Source organism: Leuciscus leuciscus (assembly GCF_965113295.1).
Source record: "Leuciscus leuciscus genome assembly, chromosome: 9".
NCBI classification, from domain to species: Eukaryota; Metazoa; Chordata; class Actinopteri; order Cypriniformes; family Leuciscidae; genus Leuciscus; species Leuciscus leuciscus.
Genome location: NC_138733.1, coordinates 21,749,528 through 21,777,010, shown reverse-complemented (window position 1 = coordinate 21,777,010; position 27,483 = coordinate 21,749,528). Strand labels below are relative to the sequence as shown.

The window sequence follows — 27,483 nt, the reverse complement described above, 5'->3', positions numbered from 1 at the left end:
TAAAAGAAGTTGTATTTATTAAGTGGGTGGAAATGTAAAATCCTTTATTAATTGTTTGTAGATGCCATTTGGTTTAATATTATCTAATGTAATGATATTCAGACATTTTTTTATTTGACTTCAGTGTCCAAAAAAAAGAATTCTATGGCTATGGGTCAGAATACACATAGTGAGGTGTTTTGATTCATTATATGGGCTGAGTCAGGTCATCAACAGATTAATGGTAGTGTAGTGTCGACACGGTTCCCCCACTGCTTCAAGGATATCACCACACACACGGGCACGGCATGCATGAGGGCATCAGCCCTTTCCACACACGCAGACACTTCATCGTGGCATCTGTGTGTCTCTTTCTCACTGCCATTTCACTATTAATCAGCACTACAGAGTCCTGGACATGTTCGCGTGTGCAGGTCGCTGTTTACAATACCTGCATTGTCCCTAGAGGTTTGGCCGTCTTTGTATAACCTTCGGTTTTGTGAAGCGCGCTTCCATTGTTGAAGAAAGACCCTGTGCGCTGCTTTGAATCTGAAAAGTGTTTGTTCGCTCCCCTTTCTTTTTTGTCTCCCGCTACATCCCTCTTTTCTTTCTTTCTCTGTGACAGCTGCTATTTTTAAACGTGTGTCTTCGCAGGGATAGAGGCAGTGGTTAGAAGAAGCAGCAGAAAAGGCTGCGTTGGGTGAATTTGAAATGGGGCCAAGTTGGGTAAACAAGCAGGACCGTGGAGACACTAGCACTGTTCCAAAAACCCTAGTGAGCTGCTCTTTAGGTGTCATAGGTGCGCTCCCAATCTGTATCCTAAGATTCCTAATTGTGGCTGAATTCTAAGGCAATTCCAGAATGCATTGTAATGAGCTCAGTGAAAACATAAATCCCCAAATTGTGGTGAATGCAATAGGAATGTTGACTAGTAAATAACTAGTTCAATGAAAACATATGTACTTATAGAGGAGGAGCTGGGGAGGGAGGAGCGTAATTAGCTCCTGAGAAACGCGACAGCTGCTGATAATACTGAAGGAGCTTATATATGTATACAGTGATAGGCGTCATATTCCTATAGGTATACGTGGATCAGCTGAGAGTCAGCTGATGCGAGCTTGACTAACATGACCTGCCAGAACTGACGCTACGCTGTGAATTATGTCACATTTGGAGGGATACTAGTAAAAAAAAGAGTCAATGGGCTCAAAACAACATTGGATCCCATTTGACTGTCACTGTTTGAGGGAACATATCTTTCATTCTATAGACAAAAACATGCAAATAAACAAAAGACATTTTCAAAATATCATACAGGTTTGGAATGACATGAGTTAAATAATGGCAGAATTTTCATTTTTGGTTGAACTATTTCCAATACAAGAATAGACATACAAGTCATATAGAGGTGCTACCTAGCATGCTAATATATCATGTAAGGCATTTTGGGGGAACTGAATAATGTATTTCACATCCCATCTTATTAATCTTTTCTCCCAGGAAACATCAAAGAGGCTATTCAGTTCATGTAAGATCTTTGTCAAAAGAGGATCAGAAGAAAGAGTTTTTGTTCTGTGATATTTCACTATTGTATATACATGACTGTGAAGACAGTAAAATCATTGCAGGCTTGTGATTTATTTCTATGCTATTGCCATACTGCCCCAAGATAAACTCTTCTACCGCCTCTTTCTCTCCCTCTCTGACTCTCTTGCTCATGCACTCAAAATAAATAACGGTCTTCCCGGGTCTTTTGACATCTTGAATTTTTTCAGTTGTTGTCAGATGTCAAAACAAATGTTTGGATTGTAATGTGTGTGACCGTGAGGAGGAAAAAAATGCAGTGTATTTTACAGCAGGACATTCTCTCTTCCTCTCTTGCTTCATTCCATCAGACAGACCGCTGATCAGGGGGCTTTAAAGATTTCAACAGGTGGTCATAGCAACCCCTGCATGCACATCCTGTCAACAACAGGTCAATATTTGATCATGTATTTGGATATTTCTCACACTAACTCAGTCAAAGCCCATTAAATAAGTCAGTTTACTTGGCAGACATCTTGGAAACACCTCAGGGCAGTTATTGTCTAGTCATTCAGCAACTATTTACTTTAATGGGAAATGTACAAGGAGGTCTATAATGCCTGCAGAAAGCTATCCATTCCCATTTATTTCAATGGCAGATGCTCGGCTGGTCGCTAAACCCTGTACACAATTTGAAATCCACCAGCTTTGCTCATAATGTTTATGACAGCAGACAGAAAAAACAAAAAAATTCCAAATGTTAAAATATAAAAATGTTAAAATATAAAAACTCAAAATGTTAAAACATTTACTATACTATTTATGAAGAGTTCAGATGCAAAAGCCTCTAAAATCCATCTGAAATTTTCTTCTAGAATGATCATTTTTATCAAGCTTGTATATTTAAATTCAGCAATTTCACTTAAATGGCAATGAAAATTACCTATTAATTGTCATTTAAGTGAAATTGCTGAATTTAAATATACGAGCTTGATAAAAAGGATCATTCTAGAAGAAAATTTCAGATGGCACTTTTGCATCTGAACTCCTCATATGTTATTTCTCTCTCTCTCTCTCTCTCTCTCTCTCTCTCTCTCTCTCTCTCTCTCTCTCTCTCTCTCTCTCTCTCTCTCTCTATATATATATATATATATATATATATATATATAGACTGAGAGAGAGAGAGAGAGAGAGAGAGAGAGAGATAACATATAGTCCATATAATGAAACATTTGCAAGCAAAAAAGTGTTATTTTGTCACAATGCATGGCAACTTTTGAAAGACCATCAATGGAGATTTCAATAAATGGTTACACTTCACAATAAGGTTTCATTTGTTAAGTTAGCTACATTAATTAACATGAATTAATAATGAACAGAATGTATAGGTCAATGTAAATTTCAAAATGTACTAATATATTTTAAAAATTGAAAGTTGCATTTGTTAACATTAATTAATGCCCTGTGAACTAACATGAATAAACAGTGAACAATTATATGTTTTACTAACGATAACCCTTAAATGCATGAATGTTTCGCCAATCATTATTACATATTCGGGTCTTTAGCGACCCGGATCTATATCTAACACGGATGAATCTCTACCTGTCGCAATAATATAAAAGTCTTCTGATATTAGAGTAACAATTACATAAGAATAAAATAAAGCATATTTTGTTACCTTTTGGAGCTTGGAAGGGTTCAGATTGAGCAGATGTTTTATACCATCATCACTTTCCTCGTCAGAGGTTATTTTACAGTACATTCAGCATCTGGCTCATATTCTCCATCTCAAACATATTCTCAAAACTTATTTTCAACATCTTCACCAGATCCACCGGCAAGTGACAGTGACACTAATATTTGATTGCGTTCAGTACTTGCTCTGCAGTAAATCGCTGAGCCATTTCAAGTTTTGCTGATGATACTTCCTCTTCTTTTGTTTTCTGTCTGCAGTAACTATGAGTGAAATGTCACTTCATCATTGTGTATGACATTGTCACCTTGTGGAGTAAAGGTGAATTGCACTTAGTCATCAAAGATTTAATTATTGTTTGGCAGAAAAAAATATACTTACACTGTTACACATCTCAGGTTGTTAGCGACCCTATACAATTTTTACAAAAAATTAATGGGAAAACAGGTACTCTTTTATAATTTTTTTCTTGTTATATTGTTTATAATGAAATACTAAGAAGGCTATTGTCTCACTTTAAAAAATGAATGAGGAGGAGGGTAGTGAATGACGTCCCGGGTCACTAAACACCTGAGGTATGTGTTTAAGGGTCAACAATAATTAATAAATGATTTAAAAACATATTACTAATTGTTAGTTCATGTTAGCTAATAAATTTACTAATGTCAACAAATGAGACTTTATTGTTAACTGTTACCCAATAAATCTTCAATAACAAACTGTTTATAATGTTCCTCATTTGTATGTCGCTTTAGATAAAAGTGCTTGCTAAATTAATAAATGGAACGAGAGAAACAACCAAATGCTATAGTTACATCACCTACCAGCAGGTGCTAACATGGCCATGCTAACCTGCCAAACCTTGACAGCTTGGGGAAAGATCAAAACCTTCAAAATAACATGTCAAATCACTATTACAATCTGACAGCGATGCTATCATAAAAGTGTCTTCTTTGTTTTTCAGTTTGGTCAAGCTAATGCGCATTCTAGAGCAAAAGATCAAATGATACCTTTACCAATAAGTCAATTGGCTCTTTTAAAGAAAGACAAGTCTTCCATTCTTACAGTTGTGTTACCACTTGACCATTTCGACACTATGTGACACAGTTTGGACTACCCAGCTCTCAAAGAATCCCCATTTGCAGGGATGAATAAGATCCACCGCTGTCCAAAAACACTAGAATCACTGAGCAGCACTGAATGAATGGTGAATAGAAGTACACAGGAGTGTTTTTCTTTGGCAAAAAGAAGAGTAAAGCCTTGTTTCCTTAAATGGAGCTTTTTATCGAGTGCAGGTGGGTTCTGAATGGATAGGCTTGATTAGTAAATGGCGACAGTGATGGGTCAAATAAGTCCAAAGAAAGTGAAGGCTGGCCCAGGAGAGGGGATTTATATTGACCGAGCAAACCAGGATCGTTGACCTTAATGCCTTCGATAGAGCTCAGTGTTTTCATTGCAAATAAGAGGCTATACACGGCTCAACACATAAGAAAAGCCTGTACAGTGAAAGTCAGTGGGGTCTAATACAACATTAGGCACCAATTACAAACAAACACTGAGATATTTTTCAAATGATCTTTTTAGTGTTCAACCAAAAAAAAATGTTTGTGTGTGAACTAGCCCTTTAAGTGTCCAAGTATTTTTGTTGGCCCACTTTTAAAGCAGCACTCAGTAGCTTCGGGACTTCTTCGCTGTATTCTCGCTTTTTGCTCGCAGGTTTCTCTCTAGAGCTCCCCCCACAGCTTCGGAATAGATATTTGACAACACTGTCGTAAAAACTCGTTGTTGATTCTCAGACACCAGAGGCTATAGATCAACGACATCAAAGCAGATGGGACGTTCTTTAAAACGTCTTCTTCATTCGGGTTCGGACAGCGTGAGGGAGCGCAATAATGACAGCATTTTAGCAGATTTCTTTTGGCCGTAAAGCAATTGTTTATATCGCGAGACCTGATATCACGCGAGACTTCCTGACGCAGCGGCCGGCGGCCCGCCGGCTCAAAGTTGCAAGTGCGGATTTTCCGCTCACGGGCACCAGGGGGGTGCGAAACGACCACCATTCAACCCGAAATAAGTAATATAACCATTCCAATGACTCCGAAGCTGTTCAGTTAAGGTAAAAAAAGTTACTTAGTTCACCTTTAAGTAGTATTTCTAGTACAACAACATACAAAAATATATGTAGGTGCTACCTAATGGCCAAGTATTTTTATTGAAAATACACTATATACAGTACACTACTGTTCAAAGGTTTGGGGTCAGTAAGATATATATTTAAAGAAATTACTACTTTTATTCAGCAAGGTTGTATTAAATTGATCAAAACTATTAAGCAGCACAACAGTTTATAACACTGATGATAATAATAATAACCTGAGCACCAAAACAGCATATTACAATGATTTCTGAAGGATAACGTGACACTGAAGGCTAGAGTAATGGTTGCTTAAAATTCAGCTTTACATTCACAGGAATAAATTACATTTTAAAATATAGTCAAATAGAAAACAGTGATATTAAGTTGTAATAATATTTCACAATATTACAGTTTTTACCATATTAAAATAAATACAGCCTTAGTGATCTCTGGTCATTATTCATAAAATCAACGCATGAACTCTTTACTGATATTTTAAAATACTTCTTTCTTCAGGACAACCTGTGTCACTGTCACGTAAAGGCATCGGTTGGACTGTGAATACACCACGCAGTCTCTGTCCCCTTGAGAACCCCTACAGTATACGTGACATATCACTGCCTCATGTTCATGCAATAGTATGGGCCTCAGGCCATGTTTGAGAAATATCAGGAAACGCTACTGCCACCTTCTCATAAAACAACACTGCTGCTCAAATCATGTCTTTTTTCCTTCCCTATTACATGACAGATGCGTTTAATTTGGCCAGTAAATGCTATTCACTGTTTTCTGTCAAACGAGTTGCTTTGAGTTCATGATGTATTGAACAAGCAGCTGTGAGTAACAACATTCTGTTATCTATGTTTTACTCTAGCCATTGTAGTGTCGGCAGGGATCTTGTTTTATTCCCTGTGCTGACGTGAATACAGCATAAGCATGGAGAGCAGCATACACAACACAAAATAATATCACTGCGCTCACAGCTTTGATCAGGCTCAAGGCAGCATTCTGCATTAGTTCAGGAAAGATCACAGAACAGGGGTCTCAAACTCAAATTACCTGGAGCCACCAGCCAGGTGGTGATGTCTATAGGGGCCAATTGCAACAAATCCAAATGTTAATATATATATATATATATATATATATATATATATATATATATATATATATAATTTTATCTAGGTTCAGATATTTGCAGTTGTACAGTTAGCAAACATTTTTTACTTTTTTTTTATTGGATGCAAGCTTGTTTGTTGTTGTCTAGCTGCACTTGAAATACACTATAAAAATACAATATGTTATTAAAAGTGCACAATAGTAGCCATTAAGACTTGTTAATATGTAACCCTGGATCACAAAACCAGTCACAAGTAGCACGGGTATATTTGTGGCAATAGCCAACTATACATTGAATGTGTCAAAATTATCGATTTTTCTTTTAAATCATTAGGATATTAAGTAAAGATATTTTGTAAATTTCCTACCATAAATATATAAAACATTTATTTTTGTGAGTGAATGCAGCACAATCACAAACATAAATGGACAACTTTAAAGGTGATTTTCTCGATGTTTAGATTTGTTTGCAAAAATGTGGTCTCTGTGACATAAATATGTTGCCATTAAATTCAATAAAACACATCTTTACCGGAATTAATTTTCTGGCCTTTAGTTAGACTTAAGTGAACATGGATGGATGGATGGATGGATGGATGGATGGATGGATGGATGGATGGATGGATGGATGGATGGATGGATGGATGGATGGATGGATGGATGGATGGATGGATGGATGGATGGATGGATGGATGGATGGATGGATGGATGGATGGATGGATGGATGGATGGATGGATGGATGGATGGATGGATGGATGGATGGATGGATGGATGGATGGATGGATGGATGGATGGATGGATGGATGGATGGATGGATAGATAGATAGATAGATAGATAGATAGATAGATAGATAGATGATAGATAGATAGATAGATAGATAGATAGATAGATAGATAGATAGATAGATAGACAGATAGATAGATATCAGAGAAGGAAAGCAAGGAATATTTGATGCTGTTTTCCATTCCTTTTTTACCGAAAGACAGGGAAGGAGTTTTAAATCCCCAGGGACAGTCCTTAAGCATCCTGTGCCATTTTGGAAGCAGTTTGTGCATTCTGGGAATGAAAAGATCTCTCTCCCTTTCACTCCCAGGATTTATTTATTTACTTATTTGTTTGTTTTATTTATTTATTTCTCACTATAGGATGACCTGAATGTAGATGTTGAGTTCAGCACAGCACACAGGCAGGGGGTAGACATCGGGGAAGATCTATGGAGGGAAAACGCCCACCTCACATGACATGTAGCAATTCCCTGAAAAAAAGGGCTGATTCGTGACTGAACATGGTGTGGAAAACAGGGGTGCTGAAAGAAAAACGAAGAATGAAAAACAAGCGATGCGACTGCGCTGCTGAGATACGCAGCCCCAGATTCACAATCATTCAGTGAATCAAAACACTTTTTAATAATTCAACATGAAGAGAGGAGAGAAGAGAGTGAATCCTGCAGCAAGCCAACAGGCAGTGGCAAAGGCACAGATTGAAAACACAGCAATGGAAAACCATCGAACGTTCTGTATCATCAAGCTGTCTTAAATGCACAGGACACAATAACTGTTCACCTGAACTCTCCGGTGGAACATAGTTTACTCATAACACTACCACACTCGTTCCTGCTCTGCTACTGAGTTCCTTTAGTATCAAATGAACACTGCAAGTATCAAATGTACACTGCAAGCTATGCTATGAAGGCCAGATTTCCGTCAAATACATCAAAAACGCTCAAGCATTCATAACTTTATGTCTTCATAAAGGCAATATCTGCCTGAACTAATTTGATCAAAGTACAAGATACAAAGCAGAAAAGTTTCATCCCCAAATCAACACTAAATTGACCCAAAAGGTGAACATGATTTTACCAAGTACAACATGTTCCTGGATTCTAATCAACCGATCAGATTTGAGGGACAAATGTATGCTTTTTTTTAGGCATACAACCAGGGTTAGTTGCTTCTACGTTATATAATTTGCCTTTGATTTTAGGGATAATTTATGGTCAGGGTTAGGGTTAGGTTTAGGGATAGGTGTGTGTGTGTGTGTGTGTGTGTGTGTGTGTGTGTGTGTGTGTGTGTGTGTGTGTGTGTGTGTGTGTGTGTGTGTGTGTGTGTGTGTGTGTGTGTGTGTGTGTGTGTGTGTGTGTGTGTGTGTGTGTGTGTGTGTGTGTGTGTGTGTACAGTCTATATATGCTGAAAATACATTCAAATCAATTAAAGTCACATTTATTTGTATAGCGCTTTTCACAATACACATCGCTTCAAAGCAGCTTTACAGAAAATGCACGAGTCCACATTATAATTTATAACACGATTGATGTTTGGTGTGTAGCACTCTTTTATTTTAATATGTTTTTATAGTTGCATTACATGTTGCATTTTAAAGAGACGATTCCTGTGTCTGTATTGCAGAGGTGTAGCGATGATGTGAATTATACCAGATTGTGATTGTCTGCAGCATGCAAATTGCATTAAGCACTGTAAATGACATGTTGTGGGCACTGTTGCACTTTAATTGATTTGCATAATTCCTTTAGTGAATCGGCTACTAAAAACAAAAACAAAAATTACATGCAAATAAATGGCGCAGTTGATTTTTAGTAAACTCCCTCCTTAAAGTCTTTTGGGCCTTAGAGTGCTCAGTTTAGCTTTTCATCTGTAATTATTTTCTGTATTTGTAATTTTTCCTCCGATTCTGAAGGAAGTCCATTGTTAATTGAATTTTATCATAAATGGAACAATCTGTCTTGCGTTCCTGTTCCCGTTCCCTTGTCTCAGGTCCATATTTCACATCCCCTCCAGTTCAGTTTTTTTTTTTTTTTTTAAATGCTCTTGCAACAAGGTGAAAAACACTCTCCAATTAGTCCGAGCCTCTGTGATTATTCTGCACTTGCTAACAATTCCCTTTTCTATCAATTATTTATTTCGAGGCCGTGCACGCACACACGCGCACTCACCCAATCGCACGCATGCATGCAGTATCCCTGCCGGAGGCCTTGAAACGGAGGAAGCTGAAAATGGCGCCGTCTGTGTTTTTATAGTATCTCACTTTTCACGCCTGTTCATTATGAGAGCAACATCTCACTGGAGTGAAGGACACATGTAAATACACGGGTCAAGGGACAAAAGTTTTCATTTCATTTTCCGCATCCCCAGCATTGTGTTGGTGCAAAGCAGCTGGCGTCCTCTTGCGTGTGACTGCCTTGTGTTTGCTTGCATGAGTGGGTGCAAATGTTTATAGCACCTCTGCATGTTCATAGAGGTTAGCGTTCACCTACCACGCTTTAGAGTGTGTGCGCATGGGTATGCGTGTAGGAGGTCTTCCCCGAAGGTTTACAAGCACGTGGGTCGCATGTTTTGTGGGGGTGCTTCTGTAGTATCATAATTTGTGTTTTTATGTTTGTGTTTTCGCTGTAAATACTGAAAATGAGCAGTTGTTTCCTTTCATGTAAGGAAACACATAATGGCACTACATCCTGGCTGATATAACTGGATTGGGAATACGGTCCATAAACACCAGGAAAAAAACATTTAGCTTGTGCATTCCAGCCAAGCAGAATGAGTTGGGGGGGGGGGGGGGGGGGGGGGGGGGGGACAGTGAAAGACAAGCAGATAGATAGATAGATAGATAGATAGATAGATAGATAGATGGATGGATGGATGGATGGATGGATGGATGGATGGATAGATAGATAGATACGTTTTTACATAATGTGTTATTTTTATATAAAATAATTATATTTATGTATAACATAAATTATATATAAATATATATGCATGTATATAACAGTATATACATGCAAATATTTATTAAATATATACATGCATATGTGTGTATTTATATACACAAAATAATTATACACACACACATATGTAAATACCAACTTTTATTTTGGATGCAATTAATCGTTTTCCAGCACTAGTTTTGTTTTTAAGGCAGCAGTTGCAGTCATTGACACCATGTGCGAAGGTCAGGACCCATTTGTCGAGTCCAGCCCACCAGAGACATGGTCCTCCACCCTCTCAGCACTGTCTCTGCATCAGGGGTCCATGAAGACATCCGGCTAATGACAGCAGACTGCAGGATGCAGGAACAACCCCTCACCGGAGCCAGAGAGAGCCTGTTAGCCATGGATAATGAATGATATTACTCTTTCAGGGTTGGGGCTTTTGTCTCATTACTTCTGAAGACATAAGGGACTCCAGTAGTATTGACACTACCATAAAGACTTTAGGCCTGATGGGCCGTACTGTCCATCTGCTATTATCCCGATCCTCAGCTGGGTATAAAGGCATCAAGTTTAGGATTAATGTGGAGTTCTTCCGTTAGATTGATGTGTCTGCACTGTGCTGATTAATGCATCAATCGCATCTCTCCGCTCTCTTTTTATTCTATTTCAGGCCATTTATCATTTTGAATTGCAATGTGTTTACTTGGCGATTGTCTTGTGTTTCTTGATGGAGACATGCTGGCAATCTTTTATGAAGATAACACAGAGTTTCTGACACACCTTCAGGCACGTTCCGACACTAATTAGCTATCCGCAGTGACAGATGTTTTCCGCCAGCATGCGTTTTTGGACAGTTTGACATAAACCTCAGTGACACTTAAGTGTGTGTAACTTTGCTTAGCACACATTATTGTACTCAAAGGAGAAGTTGACCTTTATTACTAGTGTGTTAGATCTTCATGGGCAATTTGTTTTAAAAAGTGGAGGGAACAGTTGTTGGGAGAGTAAGTGCATATGTGCTGGTTGTGATGTCACAAAATAGAGAAGACTTAGCATGAATATTAATTAGGTTATGCTCAAATAATTTAACAAACTTTTATGGCTTTGATGAACAAATAATCTATGTAATGTATTTATCAGAAGAACAGATATCAAGGAAATTATTTTGCACATTTCCAAGTTAAAAACTAAAATGTGAACAATGTATAATGTTTTATATTTTTATATTATGTTTTACATTGTTCAATAGATAGATAGATAGACAGACAGACAGACAGACAGACAGACAGACAGACAGACAGACAGACAGATAGATAGATAGATAGATAGATAGATAGATAGATAGATAGATAGATAGATAGATAGATAGATAGATAGATAGATAGATAGATAGATAGATAGATAGATAGATAGATAGATAGATAGATAGATAGATCACCAGAACAAATAGAGAGCCATGGAAAGAAAAAAAGTGCAGTAATGACAACCGTAACCATCACATTAAAACCATGAATATTAAAAATAAGTTCCAGAAGCGTCACTTCTTATAACACACACTAATGAAAAGATGCTCCTTCTGTATTAGATACATCCATGTTGTGAGGTATTTTGTAAAGTGGTGAGAACATGTGACCAACGATGACATCGATATTGATGATCATGTATACAAAGTGATTGATTCTATCTAACAGAGAACACTGATCCAGAGCTTCCTAAAATGCCTCGATCGAAGTCCAGATATTTCTTCCTCAAACGTCCACGTTGCAATGTGAAATATTAGCATAATGGCCAAAAAAGGAAGGTACGGTTTTAGTGAATTGAAGTGTTGACATCATGTTGTTGTGTATTTGGATGCGAAAGCAAAACCACTAAAAAAACTATGACTATTATTAATAACTATGTGTTAACAAATGCTTTAGAAGGTGTTTGGCCAATCAAAACGCACTGGGTCACCTGGCCAATCAGAGCACTCTGAGCTTTTCGGAAGGAGGGGCTTTGTAGAAATCAGCGCGTTTCAGACAGACTGGGAACAGAGCAGCTGCAAAAATATACAGTTCAATGAAAAATTATGTTTTTGAACATTAAATGATGTTAACCTATTCTATTATTTAAAATTAACTTTTAAAATAGCATCATTTGATCCCTCTAAAACAGGCCAATGAGTAAAAAGGGAGATTTTAACAAACAAGGCTTTCCAAAGCTCACTGTCACAGTGTGACATTCCGAAACAATTTAAATTTCAATGCAATTTCAACTGCCAAAAACAGCCATAAATACCGAATGAGGGTGAGCCGCATATGATGGGGTAGGTTAAAGCATTTGTTTACGTTAAACGCTAGCACCTGTCCAACTGGCCTCCTCCCAGAACAGCAGCAGTCTGCGGTGTCTGCCTTGTGATGCTGTTATATTCTGCAGAAGATGGGGCCTGTGGATGGACTCATACCAACGCAACCACACACATGCAGCTAAACCACAGCTGCGTCTGCATGAAGCCACTGGCCTTGCCAATCAGCAAGATAATTGCAGCAGCATTGAGAGACTTCATGTGTGGACCACAGCCTTCTGCTGGGTTTTTGTCTTGGTTGTTATTGTGTTTGCTGTTTGTTTGTGCCGGTATTTATCCATGTGCCGTTCGACAAGAGTGATATGGGACATGGGGACATGGGGTTTATTAGCATAACAATATTAGCAGGGTTTGAACAATATCTTAGGAAATGAAGCATTATAAATGTAAATTCACTTGAAGGATGATAAACATTACACTCCAATGTTCCAAAAGCGCATTTTCACAGCATTACAATTAAATAAAAAAAAATTGGTTCCCCAAAAAATCTTTCAGTGATTAGCTCTTAAAGAACTAATCTTTTAGTTCCCTTATCACTTTAGAACTAATCATTTTTCCACCATAAAGAACCTTTTGTGGAATAAAAAGGTTCCATTGATGTTAAAGGATCCTCGTGGAACCATCAATGCAAATAAAGAACCATTATTTATAAGAGTGTACAGCAATTCGATGCCCTGATGGGAAGCACGGTTATGTTTTCGAACATGGTAAGCCAGAACCCAAACAGTTTAACCAAAATGGTCTATTAGGTTGACTTCAACTCATAAGATATTTGGCTAGCAACCACCTAAACCAGTTTATCTGTGAAACCAGCTAGCATTGTAAACTGTTTTTTGCTAGCTTTCTTAGTAGCATGGCAATGGGGTTCAAAATATCCTCTAAAGAGTCATAGCAATCAGATATCTTTGTCACTACTTCATTTGACTGTCAGTACCATGCTGTCTTTAAACTGAAGCTAATGTTGGAAAATAAAAGAAAATAACTGGTCTTGTCGCATTTTGGTTCCATTTGTGTGTAAAAGCTTAAACAGCCCCTTTTCGATGACTGTAACCTGCTGTGAATAATGTATAGTATAGTTTCAGAGTAAGCACAAGGTAGTTCCTCTTTCACTAAAGCGTTGCACATTTTTCTTGAACCCCAAAGGCAGAGAGCAATAGAAGAGAAGCTTAAATAATGAAACTGTTACAGAGAAAAATGTGACCTGGAAAGAACTGGAGGATAGAAAACACAGCTTTACCTTTCTGAAGGAAAACAATCTGCTCAATTCATTGACGTGCAGCACAAACTCTGCTATATGTCGTGTGCTCACACTTGACAAGACGGCAGCCATCTTGAAAACTGTTTTCTATGCTGGTTTTCAAAAGGAGTGCTTTACACATACATAGCTATAAGTGCATTTATTCGATGAACAATACAGCAAAACGGTAATATTGTGAAATATTTTTAAATAACGGTTTATTATATTAAAATGTAATTTATTCAAAGGCAAAACTGAATTTTCAGCCTCATTACCCCAGTCTTCAGTGTCACGTGATACTTCAGAAATCATTTTAATATGCTGATTTGGTGAAACATTTCTTATTATTATCAATGTAAAAAAAAACTGTTGTGCTGCTAAATATGATACTTTTTGCACAGCATTTATTTGAAAAATAAATCTTTGTTACACACAAATGTCTTTACTGTCAATTTATCAAATTTGGCAGAGTATTAGAATAATTTTGACCACATTGGCATAAACAGCCTTAACTGACCCTCTGTCCTCGCTTAATCAGCCTCTGCATTCTGCAATCAGAACTTCCTCTCCACTTCTTTCCACTAGTCTGATTTTTTTGCAGTTTGCCTTTAAATCTTCATTGATGGAAGAGCCTCCAGTGAATCTCATCATTTCTTTGTGCCGCATACTTTTAAAGAAGGCTCTCGAAAACATGAATTAAGCAAAGTAAAATGCAAATACAATCAAAGAGATTGAAAAGAAGTTCTCAGCTCCCTTGGTAACGTGAGGTCTTGATGTCAAGCCCAAAGATGGGCGCAAAGGCTTCGGTGAATACAGCCTTCTGATTGGCCAGCTGAGGTTGGTTGCTGGGCTTTGCGGTGCTGGCAAATTGTGAGAGGCTGCTAACCTCCCGATCTATCATGGGAGAGAGCAACCGTGACAAAGAAAACCAGTTCCCTCCATTAATATCCCGAAATAAGCTAATGTCTGTCCTTGCAGCTGCAGCCTTTGCCTCATTTTCATTTCTCTCTCCATTCAATTTACATGTTATATACATTCTACTTGTCTCCTCTAAAAATATGTTAATACACTACAAAATATGCATCTCTGTGGCATCTTTCTTTTGTTGCAATGTTTTTCTTTCATTGCATTACTCTGCTATTTCTCTAGCTCTGTGGGAAGGTTTTTTTTTGTTTTTTTTGTCCTGCGGTTTAAATGAAGAGACACAGATGGGGGGATAAAACAGGGTTTATTGTGGCCTAAAAGCATGACATTCATATGGGAGTATGGAAGTGTAAATGAGCTGGTTGGCACAAAGCATTCACTTGCTCTTCTGTTGTTTGTACTAGATGAATTACTGATATGCCTGTGCTACAAGAGACAAGGGCAAATCTGCTAAACCAATGGCTCTCCCAGAGGTTGTCTTGACACTAAAAGCTTCAATCACACTTGGACTGAAATAGTTTAAAGAGTAATGAAAGTAAATAAAAAGCCTCACTACAGGATAAATCAATTACTGCTGCAATCTAGGTCATGTTTGTTTATAGTATTTAAATTGAATAGTCTCAGCATGCAGTATAGCCTCTTATTAATGAATTAAAATTAATATTACTATTATTGTACATAAAATAAAATAATTTAAAAAATTAAATGTATGAATCTTGTTTAAAACTATTTTACAATATTATTAATAATAAATTATATCAATACGAAACAAATTCCATATCGTTATTATTTATAGTAGTAGTAGTAGTAGTAGTAGTAGTAGTAGTAGTGGTGATGGTGGTGGTGGTGGTGGTGGTGGTAAAACTACTAGTAGTATGAATGAATGGGGCATTTATGGTGGTAAAAGTAGTAGTAGTAGTAGTAGTAGTAGTAGTAGTAGTAGTAGTGGTAGTAAAATTAGTAGTAGTAGTAGTAGTAGTAGTAGTAGTAGTAGTAGCAGCAGCAGTAGTAGTAGTAGTAGTAGTAGTAGTGGTGGTGGTGGTGGTGGTGGTGGTAAAATTAGTAGTAGTAGTAGTAGTATCGGTAGTGGTGGTGGTGGTGGTAGTAGTAGTAGTAGTAATGGTGGTGGTGGTGGTGGTGGTGGTGGTGGTAGTAGTAGTAGTGGTGGTGGTGGTAAAAGCAGCAGTAGTAGTAGTAGTAGTAGTAGTGGTGGTGGTGGTGGTGGTAGTGGTCGTGGTGGTGGTAGTAGTAGTAGTAGTAGTAGTAGTAGTGGTGGTGGTGGTGGTGGTGGTGGTAGAAGTAGTAGTAGTAGTGGTGGTGGTGGTGGTGGTGGTGGTGGTAAAAGCAGCAGCAGCAGTAGTAGTAGTAGTAGTAGTAGTAGTAGTGGTGGTGGTGGTGGTGGTGGTAGTGATCGTGGTGGTGGTGGTGGTGGTGGTAGTGATCGTGGTGGTGGTAGTAGTAGTAGTAGTAGTAGTAGTAGTAGTGGTGGTGGTGGTAGAAGTAGTAGTAGTAGTGGTGGTGGTGGTAGTAGTAGTAGTAGTCGTAGTAGTAATGGTGGTGGTGGTGGTGGTAGTAGTAGTAGTAGTAGTAGTAGTAGTAGTAGTAGTAGTGGTGGTGGTAGAAGTAGTAGTAGTAGTAGTAGTAGTGGTGGTGGTGGTGGTGGTGGTGGTAGTAGTAGTAGTAATGGTGGTGGTGGTGGTGGTGGTAGTAGTAGTAGTAGTAGTAGTAGTAGTAGTAGTCGTAGTAGTAGTAGTAATGGTGGTGGTGGTGGTGGTGGTGGTGGTGGTAGTAGTAGTAGTAGTAGTAGTAGTAGTAGTAGTAGTAGTAAAATGTAAACATCTTAATTAAAAAAATCCTACTACTACTGCTGCTGCTACCACTACTACTACTAATAATAATGATAATAATAAATGAATTATGTAATTCTAGATTATAGCATTTCTTAATTAATACAATGATTTTTTTAAATGATTTGTAAATTTTTTGAAGTAAATATTCCATTCTGCCCCAATGTGTGGTTGCCAGGGTGTTGTGAGGGATTTTTCTGCATTGCTATGTGGTTGCTTGGTGGTTTCTTACTGGCCCGTCAAAAGAGCCCATCCAGGTTTCTAGGATTTTTGTGGTCAGCAGATATGGATTGCAATTAAGGTTAGTCACATATAGCACAGGGAGAATTGCACTCCCATAGCAATGTATGCAGTGAATGTCTCACACCGTTCCAGAAACTACTGCAGTCTCATTCCAATCTCAAGCTGAAGTGGGCTCCAGTATTAATGAAAAAGCTGATTACATGTCTGTATATCATTTTCAACCTACTCCATATCCAGGGAAAGAAACACTGTACATGTATGCTTTCATTTGAATGCCCTTTTGTTACGAGAACAATGCAGTTTGGGATGAAAAGATAAGAGATGCATGATTTTTCTGAGGATTTTCATTATTGCTGCAAGCTAACATTGCTTTACTTTATCATCTTTTATTAAAAGGTAACAGGTGTTTAGAGAGCGTACAAAGATACAGAGATATAGAGATTAAGAGAATGGGATACAAGATGTGAGATATGCAGATCAAGGCACACAGACTGATCAAATTGCAATACCCTGAAAACCAGTCAAAGTCCAGTTGTAATATGATTTTCAGGTGTCTATAAATATGGAGGAATTCAAGAGATATACTGCAATGTGTGTTTTAGGAGTCAAGAACATGGCTGGAAAAGTAATAGTATGGTTAGTTGTATTTTGAATCTGCTGTATTGAATGTTTTGTATTGCATGCAGGAATATCTCTGATGTGGCCTTCACACTGCTGTTGAGAGCTTCATTCAGACCTTGACATCATGCACACTGATTCACGGCAGGGTTGTGCATTCAGAATATAATTGAGAATGTCTTTTAAATTACTAAAAGCATCAAACAGGGTACAGAAATGAATACAAAAAAAAAGTAGAACATAAAAGAAGTTTGAAACAGAACACAAGTGTGTGCGCTGCAACTGTGTGTGTAAAGGGCACAGAGGTTTCCAGGGGTTTAGTTTTGAGTGACAATATTTGCCAAACTCAGTATGTGTCGGGAGAGTTAATCTACGGTTTATTTGGACAGGAAGCAGTTTAACATTTTATGACCTGCCATAATGTCAAAATGGTAACATATGAGACGCGCAAGCATACAGTGGCTTGTGAAGACAATCAATGAATGGATGTTTGCAGCAGTACTGTACCTTCGTAAATGTATTAGTGTTTTCTGCCTTTTCAGTAGCAAAGTGTATCGAGGCCTTGTAAAATCCTGTGATAACGTCTTATAGATACTCAAAGGAAATTTTATTGCTCAAAGATTGTTCTCTCATAACTCCAGAAAACTTCAAATCTAACAGATAACTTACTCTTAGATGTTTCTCCCAAAAAAAAATCCCTTTGACACAATTGTTAAAAAGCCAGGCATTCATATAATCCTACAGTTCAAACTACAATCCGGCCTCTAGCTCATAAATGCCAGAGGAGAACTGGCCCCCGACTGAGCCTGGGTTCTCCCAAGGTTTTTTTATCTCCATTAGGTCACCTGATGGAGTTTTAGGACACCATTAGGTCACTTGATGGAGTTTTTCGGTTCCTTGCCACTGTTGCCTTTGGCTTGCTCAGTTGGGGATATTTTGGGGATATTTAATTTAATTTTATCAATCAATAAATTCCTCTTGAAACAAACTTTGTTGTATTATTTAAATTTAATACTGTGAAGCTGCTTTGATACAATCTGTATTGTGAAAAGCGCTATACAAATAAACTTGACTTGACTTGACTTGACATACAGTAACATTAAATAGCTAAAAAATGGAATATGGATTACATAGCTCCAATAATTTGGTTTTGGAAGAATTTGATTTTAAACTATTATTTCATATTCAAATCATTTATTAATTTAAATGCTTTTAAGTCATCCAGTGGCCCACTTGGATGTTTTCTGAGGACCCCTAGTTGAGAACCACTATTCCAAACTGAGATGACTTGAATGAAAATTCTCCATTCGCATCTTAATGCGTTCTCGAAGAAACCATTGAGAGTTTAAATTTATCTCACTTTATTTTTCTTTCATACAGCTATTTTCCTCCGTGTATAAGGTTGAACATGGATATGGCCATATTAGCTTTTTACAGGAGATAAACAGGCTCATTCTGCCCCCAGGAGGACTGCGTGCCCGGCATCCCACTGTAGAGTTATTGATAGAATATCTTGGAGGGAGTGCTGATCTTTGAATTGGCTTCAATCATACAATGAAGATCCTTCAGGCAAGAGAAGGCCTTATAACACAGAGGAATTGCCTCTTATTTGGTGCTTTTTCTCAGGGCCTCAATCACTCACTCATTCAATCTGAGAAGCGAGCAAAATGTGAAACAATGCCCAGTGATGATGACTGAGATTCCTTCTATGGCCTCGATCCAAGATGATGATCAGGTTTGTCTCAACATAAAGAAAGTGACTATTATCCAATTCACATCTCCAGTTTCTATATTATGTCTCATCTAGAAGAAAGCACAGATAGAAGTAGAGACCCAGGAGAGAAGTGAGGCGAACAAGAGGGTGCCTAAAAATGACTCAGTTTATAGAGTTTCTGGCTATTATAAGCTCCATGCAGAGAGTTTTATAATTAAACAAACCCATAAAGGAGACTTCCATCAGAAGCAAAGATTTTACCAAAATGTACTGACCTCTATGCTGATACTGTTTCCATAATCTGCATTGAGGTCGGCACAGCAGGAACATAAAACCGGCATTATGGATCATGAGAAATGAACAGATTCCGAAGGTCACTTTGAGAACACGGTTATAATAAGAAAAGAGAGCATGACTTGGTCGTGTATGTATGTGTGAGTTCATCCTTGCATATACATTGATTTATGCACTGTACCGTACAGTATATCTTTGGATGGCTGCTTCAATTCGCACATGCTCTCTCTGGAATTTACGTGTCTCGCCGATGATTATCCAGTTCCTCAGCCAGCGCCATCCACATGTCATGTGTTAGTAGTGCAGTGTGACAGATGCCAGCCAAAGCCTGCAGGGAGGACAGCATCCCTGTCTCAGTACTCACTGGTCATGGCACTATGGGACTGAAAGAATCTCTCGGGCATGTCTGTCAGCGGAGCGTTAGAACGCTTGGGACGACTGTCAACACTCTTGCACTGTCATATCCTTTCAGGGCATCATGCACCTTTTTTTTGAAGGGGCAAACCAGTAGTAATTCTGGCTTACTTAGAGCTGTAGGCCAGATAAGATATGACCAAAGAAAAAACCAACAACTTACCTGTTATATATATATATATATATATATATATATATATATATATATATATATATATATTAGGGGTGTAACAATACCCTCATGTCACGATTCGATACATATCACGATTCTGATCTCACGATACGATATTATTGCGATATGTGATAAAAGATTAACAAAAAATGTACTGTTGATTAAAATGCTAAATTTGATATTACATTGTGGGTGTAAATGAATGGGTTTGGACTTGGTGCTGGTAGCCCAATGCACAGGACTGACACCAGAATAAAAATATTCATTATTCTGAAGCTGAAAACTGAATTATTTTAGACTAATATGCTTGCACTCTGCCACTGACTAGATATATTTAAAATAATGTAGGCCAATTTTACTGGTAACTTAAGACATTTGGCATTATCAGGACCAAATATTCCCCCATTGCATTATTATGCAACATTATATTAATGTAGTACTGACACTAAAACTCTGAAAACTTGATTTTCTTCTCACACAGTAATTTTTATTTGGGGTGAACTATACACAATAATATTTTCACTATCCACAATACATATTGTTGCATTTTTGTATTACGATATATTGTTACACCCCTAATATATACATTATATTATACAATATATATTATATATGTGTATTTTTCATGCTGAAAAAATCCTTCGATCCCAAGTTGAAAAGGGATGATGTCTTTTTTCCACCTCCCTTCCTTTCTACTCTGTACTCATCTCCTAACATCAACGGACCTTACATTGACATTGACCTTTCCACCGCAATTAGTCACTTAATCAGAAATTAATTATTAATATTAACAAAACCAACAGGGCTTAGGGTTGTTTGTCTCTCTTACCTCATTATCATCCACTAATGACCAAGCCAGCATCTCATTTCCACTCCAAAGGCAGAGGAGAGATATTTGTGCTGAGATTTCAGGTGTTGGTAAAGGGCACTTAGAGATGCCACATGCTACGCTGGAGACTTCCTCCCTTCTGGACACCACAGCAGCCAGGAAATGTGTATTTAATTATAGTTTGTGTATGAATTATGAGTTAATGAGAACATTGTTGCAAGACAAAATGTCAGGTACAGGCATCTGGATTGCAAACTCATTCTTATAAATAATAATGTACAGTCATCAGTCTAATGCCAGTGGAAGTCAGCCTTATGGAGAGTAAAAACTAAACACTAGGTTCATTTGTCTATGTGGAAGCAAAACGAGCAGATAAAATATGCATAAAACATCCATCCTAACCAAATGTGTCCTGTGCCGGGTTTGAACTGGTCAAAAGGTGCATGAAGATGAGGACATAAGAAGAAAATGACACTCATTAAAATACCACTTCCTGTGCTACTAATTACTTATAATTACCGATAGCTGGAATGATAAGAATTTATGTCCCATGGGACGGGGTAAGATGACAGGCAATGGCGCTTGCTGGCCTCTGCGCTCATCCTTTTGTCATTCAGTGAGTGTCCTTCAGGAAATGAGCTGTTTGGCATGCAGAGAGGTCTGAGGCATGTTTCATAGCTGTGTGGTAATTGAAGTCCACTGATGTGATCAGAGCATATGTATTACACTACTGAATTACACCAAGTTACATATTATATATTACACTTTTATTTTACTTCAGATGGTTAAGTTTGATCACACAATATATTTAGCCATTTAAAAGCAAGTTGCTAACATTTTATGTGTTTCTTAGTTAAAGAATAATGTGCATATTTGACATAAACTGGGGACTTAAGGTTTAAGGAAGATAATATTGACCTGTGGATGATGGATAGAGGAAATATGAGATTATTAAATCCCGCAATTGACCAATCAGAATCAAATATTCCAGAGCACCACGTAATAGAGTGCAAGAATGTTTTCACTAGGAATTCCACCGTTAAACACAATTATTGAATAAATAAGTTGAAAAAATGCAGACTAATGGCTTTGGTATTAAAATGAATGGGATTTTAATCCAACTGTTGCACTCTATATCATTGATAATGGCAAAGAAATTACTGCTATCTCTCTCTTAATGTTGAATGACGCTGTTGTGAAAATACCATATGAGAAAATTATGCTGAAAATGGTAACACTTTACAATAAGATTCATTAGTTAACATTAGTTCATGTATTAACTAACATGAACTAACCATGAACAATCCATTTGTTACTGTATTTGTTCATCTTTGTTAACGTTAGTTAATAAAAATAGAGCTGTTCGTTGTTTGTTCATGTTAGTTCACGGTACATTAACTAATGTTAACAAGATTTTAATAAAGTATTAGTAAATGTTGAAATTAACATTAAAGGTGCATTGCGCTACTTTTCATGTTAAAAATACCTGTTTTCTAACCCATACATGCTTAAACAATTGCCTGATGGGCTGAATGAGCCCTTCTCTGATCACTGCGATTGTCTCTATAATCCTGTACAGTAAAATAAATAAGAGGGATTCGGGTCGGAATTTGAGACTGGGCGTGACGTCATGCGCGTTCACGGCACGCTCACCTGGCTATGTCTGGCAGGTTTGTGTATTCGCCGCCATTCTCCGTAGAAGATGGATTCTAAGAGACCGGCTTGTAGTTCATTTCAAACACCAACGCAAACTTCACGTAAGATAAAAAAAAGAAAACTTTTGTTGTTGCAGTTTCGCTTGCCACCAGAGGGGGCATAGTTCTGCAAAAACTCAGAGACTTGCGCAATGCACCTTTAACAAAGATTAATAAATGCTGTATAAGTGCAGTTCATTATTAGTTCATGCTAACTAATGTAGTTGAATCTAATCTAATCTAATCTAGTTAACTAATGTTAACTAACGAACCTTATTGTAAAGGGTTACCCTGAAAATTGATTGCGGCAAACATTTAAGCGTTAAATGTGAAGTGTGTCATTTTTAGTGCTAATCTATAGTACAGTTAAGTAAACACTTTGGCTCTGTGGCTCTTTGAGTGGTCCGACACATCAGCTTCTTGCTCAACTAGTGGAGTGTGTTTTTGGACAGGACTACCTTCATGGCCAAACAAACGTGAGTCTTTCAGAAACCTGTTTGAAAACAGTCATTATGTTTGCGGTTTGGTTGGAGCTGGAAAATTACAAATAATAAGGGGTAGCCCAAATAACAGCTGAGCAGGTGCAGGCTGTAAAAGTTGTCTCTAGTTACTTTGTATTTCAGTCTGGGGGTGTTTGTGGTGATGAGTGAAGGTGAAATGGGGAATATGAGCAGCTGTGCAGGAGAGTGGTGTCAGGCCACAGGTGTTCCCTCTTTTGCTTACCAACCCCACTCTCCCATCCATCTGCCCATAACAACATTGTCTAGGATCACGTCTGAACACCGACTTTCTCCACTCACAGCTGCATAATCATTAGCTAATCCAGAAAATAGTTATTTCTCTCATTTCATTGCAAAGGATTTGCAGGGAAAATCTCCTTGGTTTGTTTGCAGGTGTGGGTAATGCCTGATTTTTTTTTTCTTTCTTTTTTTTCTCTCGATTAGAAACTAACCGGATCAACTCAAGCATTGAATATATTTGTCACCGGATGTAGATCAGGCTGGATTTCTGAGCCTGACAACGTTTCAAGGCTGAATTTTAAAACGAGGCCATTCTCTATACTGACAACTCAGCACAACAAACCAATTATAGTCTGAAGCACTGCCTTCAGATAAGCATCAGAAATCTGAATATACCATGTAGCATCATATATACATGTTTCAATTTAAATAACTGTCAGACATTGTGAAGCGCAAGCAGAATATAGCGAGAAACAGAGAGAGAGAAAACAGGAGACATGCTAAGAGATGGGCAGGATATGGCTGCACTTTTATATTAAACCAACCAAGACCAAAACATGCCTGTGTGTGTTTGAGTTAGTTTGGGAGGAAATTGAGGGAACAATTTCAGGAAATTGGACCTCTTACTAGCAGAAACAGCACATGCACAGCCCTGCTGAGACTGGCACATAGGACACTGCCACACAACCAGTTAGGCCTGACGTCATAGGCACAACAGAAAACTGCAGCAGACTTTTTCCGTAATTTCGAATGCACTCTGAAGTGAAAGACCAATTAATACCCAACAGAGCAAAGAAACCTCATTACTCTAAAAGCAACTTTTGACTTTTAAAAACAAATTTTCTTCATAATTATTACTCCATTGGTTGGCCTTTATCATTTGTGCTGCTGTTGACAATTGTTGCCAGTGGTATCCATTTTGTTGAAACCAATTTACAAGTCTTATTATTGGGGAGCCTGAGGACTGTTGTAACACATGGGTGAGATGTAAAACCCTACGTCAGACAAAGATAGTAAAACCAGTCATTTTTTACCTGGTGGGGACTTTTGTTTTGTTTTGTTTTTTGGTCCACATAAGGAAAACAGCCAAGTTTTCGGTGAGGGTTGTGTTTAGGGGTAGGGTTAGGGGACAGAATATACAGTTTGTACAGTATAAAAAAATCATTATGTCAATGGAAAGTCCCCATTAAACATGGAAACCCAACATAAGTGTGTGTGAAAGTTTCAGGTTGATAATATTCACAACTTTTCATTAATACACATACATCTAAACAGAAACTCTGCTGACTTCTCAACTGAGATGGAAAAACGAATGATTACAGTGTGTCCCACAATATGTGGGACCAAATGTCTCCAAAAAGATACTGCAAACCTACACTAGAGGTAGCGGTTTACTTTGAGGTAAATGAAAATCAGATCCAAATCAGTTCAAAACCAACCCACTGTTCTCATATCTGCACCACAGGCTCCTCACAGGCATTCATAAGGGGTCTTTAGTGTGCCGGTGAGAGGCTTGATCGGTGTGTTTTGTTCGTACGCCAAGTCTATTGAAATAACAATTGTCTCTGTGTTAAGCTTTGGGCCTCCTCCAAGGAAATTCGTTTTTTCAGACTGACTCGCTACACATTTATAGCAGTCAGCAACTTCAGAGCTTGAGCATATGTGATAGTGCCATGCAAAAGATCTACAGATGAATAAAAGTGGGGACAAGTGAAATGGGGCAAGTGGAATGTCCAAGTAAACTTTAAACAGTAAGATTTAGGATCTGTTAAATCACATATATTTGATGTAGTGCAGGGGTTGTCAATTCTTACAACTGATCCTGGCACAGCACATTTTGGATGTCCCCTTTATCTGACACACCCTGTTCAGGTCTTGGAGCCTCTACTAAAGAGCCGCCGATATACATCATGTGTGTTAAATAAGGATCAATGCTGGGATACTCCAGGACCAGGACTGACAATCACCGATCTAGTGAAAACAAGCTGACAAGTCTTTGCAATGATCTGCAGGTCATTCAACTGTCTCCCCATGACAGCTTCATCACTAACCAGTTAATCTATCGACTTACGATTGACTCCTTACACTTCATCATTTGATCATAAACAAAGTCCATAAATAATTGTGACAGACTATCTGAGCCAAACCTGTTTAACCCACCAAGAGAAATATATTGGAGACAGGCAGACAGCACAATGCTTTCTGATGAAAAACTGGCCATAAACTGCAGTGCGGCACCCACCACTAGCATCTTAAGAAAATATTTCATGATATGATGATGAATATTTTAAACACATCTGCTTTACGCTGAGCTTACCCGGGGGCAGACACACATGATTCTGGAAAGATGAACATGGATGAGAGCTGTAGAACTTAACAGCCTTTTGCATAAACTTTCAAAACCTTATATTCCGTAACAGACATCCTTATTTTTATGTATAAAAAAAATCTATCATTACATTTATATAAAAAATAAGACTTAATAGTTTTTGCAAATACTGCAACAAGCATCTTTATCTTTAATAAAAAACCTTTATGCCACGACGAACAGCTCAAATAGAAACATTAAAAAAATATTTAAAAATACATGTATTATATATAAATATATATATAAATTAAAAATGTCCCCCTATAGCATTTAGGGGGGTTATGGGAGATATTCCACACAACCTACTCATCATTTTTATTTAGAAAAAAACCAACCAATATTCAAGTATAAAAATTCTGAAAATCGAAATTCAACTTCTGTCTATTAAAAACAGCATGGGGATGAAAGTTGTAAATTGCACTTACCACGTTTAAACATGTTGGCTATTGTTAATTCTCTGTCTGTCCACTCAGGTTCATTTATTCTTGTATTCCAGACTTCACACTGTCAGTAAGATGCCAAGCGATCTATCAAACGCTGTCTGGTTTAATCAGAATACATAAATGTATGTACTCCTATAGCTCATAGGAGACTTCTCGCTGAATTTCAATTAGGCTAATTTATTGCAATGCTGATGTCCGTTTCATCCTGTGTGGTCCCGAGCAAATATTTCACAAGAGTCAACTGAGAGCAGTCCAAAAGGAGAGGAACACATTCTGCAGTATTAATTGTTGTTATCCAGTGAATAGATTAAGCAGGGGCACCTGGTGGTGTTCGGCTCTCAGCGAACCTCACGAAACAAGCAGTATTGTAGTATGTCATCCAAAATTCTCTAAAAGCTCTTATTGCAAGATACTGACGCCGTTTGAAATTTGTGTATCCCTCTAAAACACAGATTGTTGAGTAAATTTAGCAGATGGTCCTCAATCCGAGCCGCGGCAACTCTCGTGCACTCTTCGGAGACACTCTACGCCGAACTATGGGGAGGTGTCCCGCTGCCTCCATACAAAATCTCCAACAATCCACCTTTTTGAAAGCATTTCGTCCAGATATTTCGGGTCTCGGGACATGGACAAATCACATAGCCTATATGAGCGTTCCACCTTCACATGTCGAGCGCGCGGTGAGAGAGTGGCGGAATGGACAGATGATGCGCTCCTGCTGAGAGATGCGCGTGCCTGATACCTCAGAGCTGATGGGGCTCTCAAAACACTTATGGACTGTTCTTCCTCTCTCCCTCTCCCCAAAATAATCTGACATTACCATGTGTTGGTTTAGTGGTTGATATATTCTTGTTTTGAGCTCGATTATGTCTCTCTCTCTCTCTCTCTCTCTCTCTCTCTCTCTCTCTCTCTCTCTTTTTATTATATCCCTAGTATGGCACACCTTGAATATAGGGGAACCTTGCATATAGGATACAATTACTCTTTTTAAAGTTTTTGAAAGAAGTATCTTATGCTTGACAAGGCTGCATGCATTTATTTGATAAAAATACAGTAAAAGAAGATTGTGAAATATTATTACAATTATTATAGATTCAAATGTAATTTATTTGTGATGGTAAAGCTGAACTTTCCGCAGTTATTACTCCTGTCTTCAGTGTCACACAATCCTTCAGAAATCATTTTAATATGCTGATTTATTATCAATGTTGGAAACAGTTGTGCTGCTTAATTTTTGGACCCTGTGATACTTTTTTCATTCTTTGATGAATAAAAAGTTAAAAAGCATTTATTTAAGATATAAATCTTTTTAACAATATGAATCTTCATTATCACTTTTTATATTTAACACATCCTTGCTGAATAAAAGTATTAATTTCTTTCAAAAAAGGAAAGAAAAAAGAGTACTGACCCCAAAAATTTGT

The 27,483-nt window shown here is 37.8% G+C and overlaps 1 protein-coding gene across 1 annotated transcript in view; it reads right to left on the bottom strand.

The window, feature by feature from the left end:
• Nucleotides 1-26,854, bottom strand: part of rtn4rl1b (reticulon 4 receptor-like 1b) — a 166,221-nt gene extending 139,367 nt beyond the window's left edge. Inside the window, exon 1 of the mRNA XM_082180549.1 lies at nucleotides 26,042-26,854. Coding sequence (XP_082036675.1) covers nucleotides 26,042-26,054 — 13 coding nt within the window. The 5' untranslated portion in view covers nucleotides 26,055-26,854. The remainder of the gene's footprint in view (nucleotides 1-26,041) is intronic.
• Between the last annotated feature and the right edge of the window lie 629 nt (nucleotides 26,855-27,483).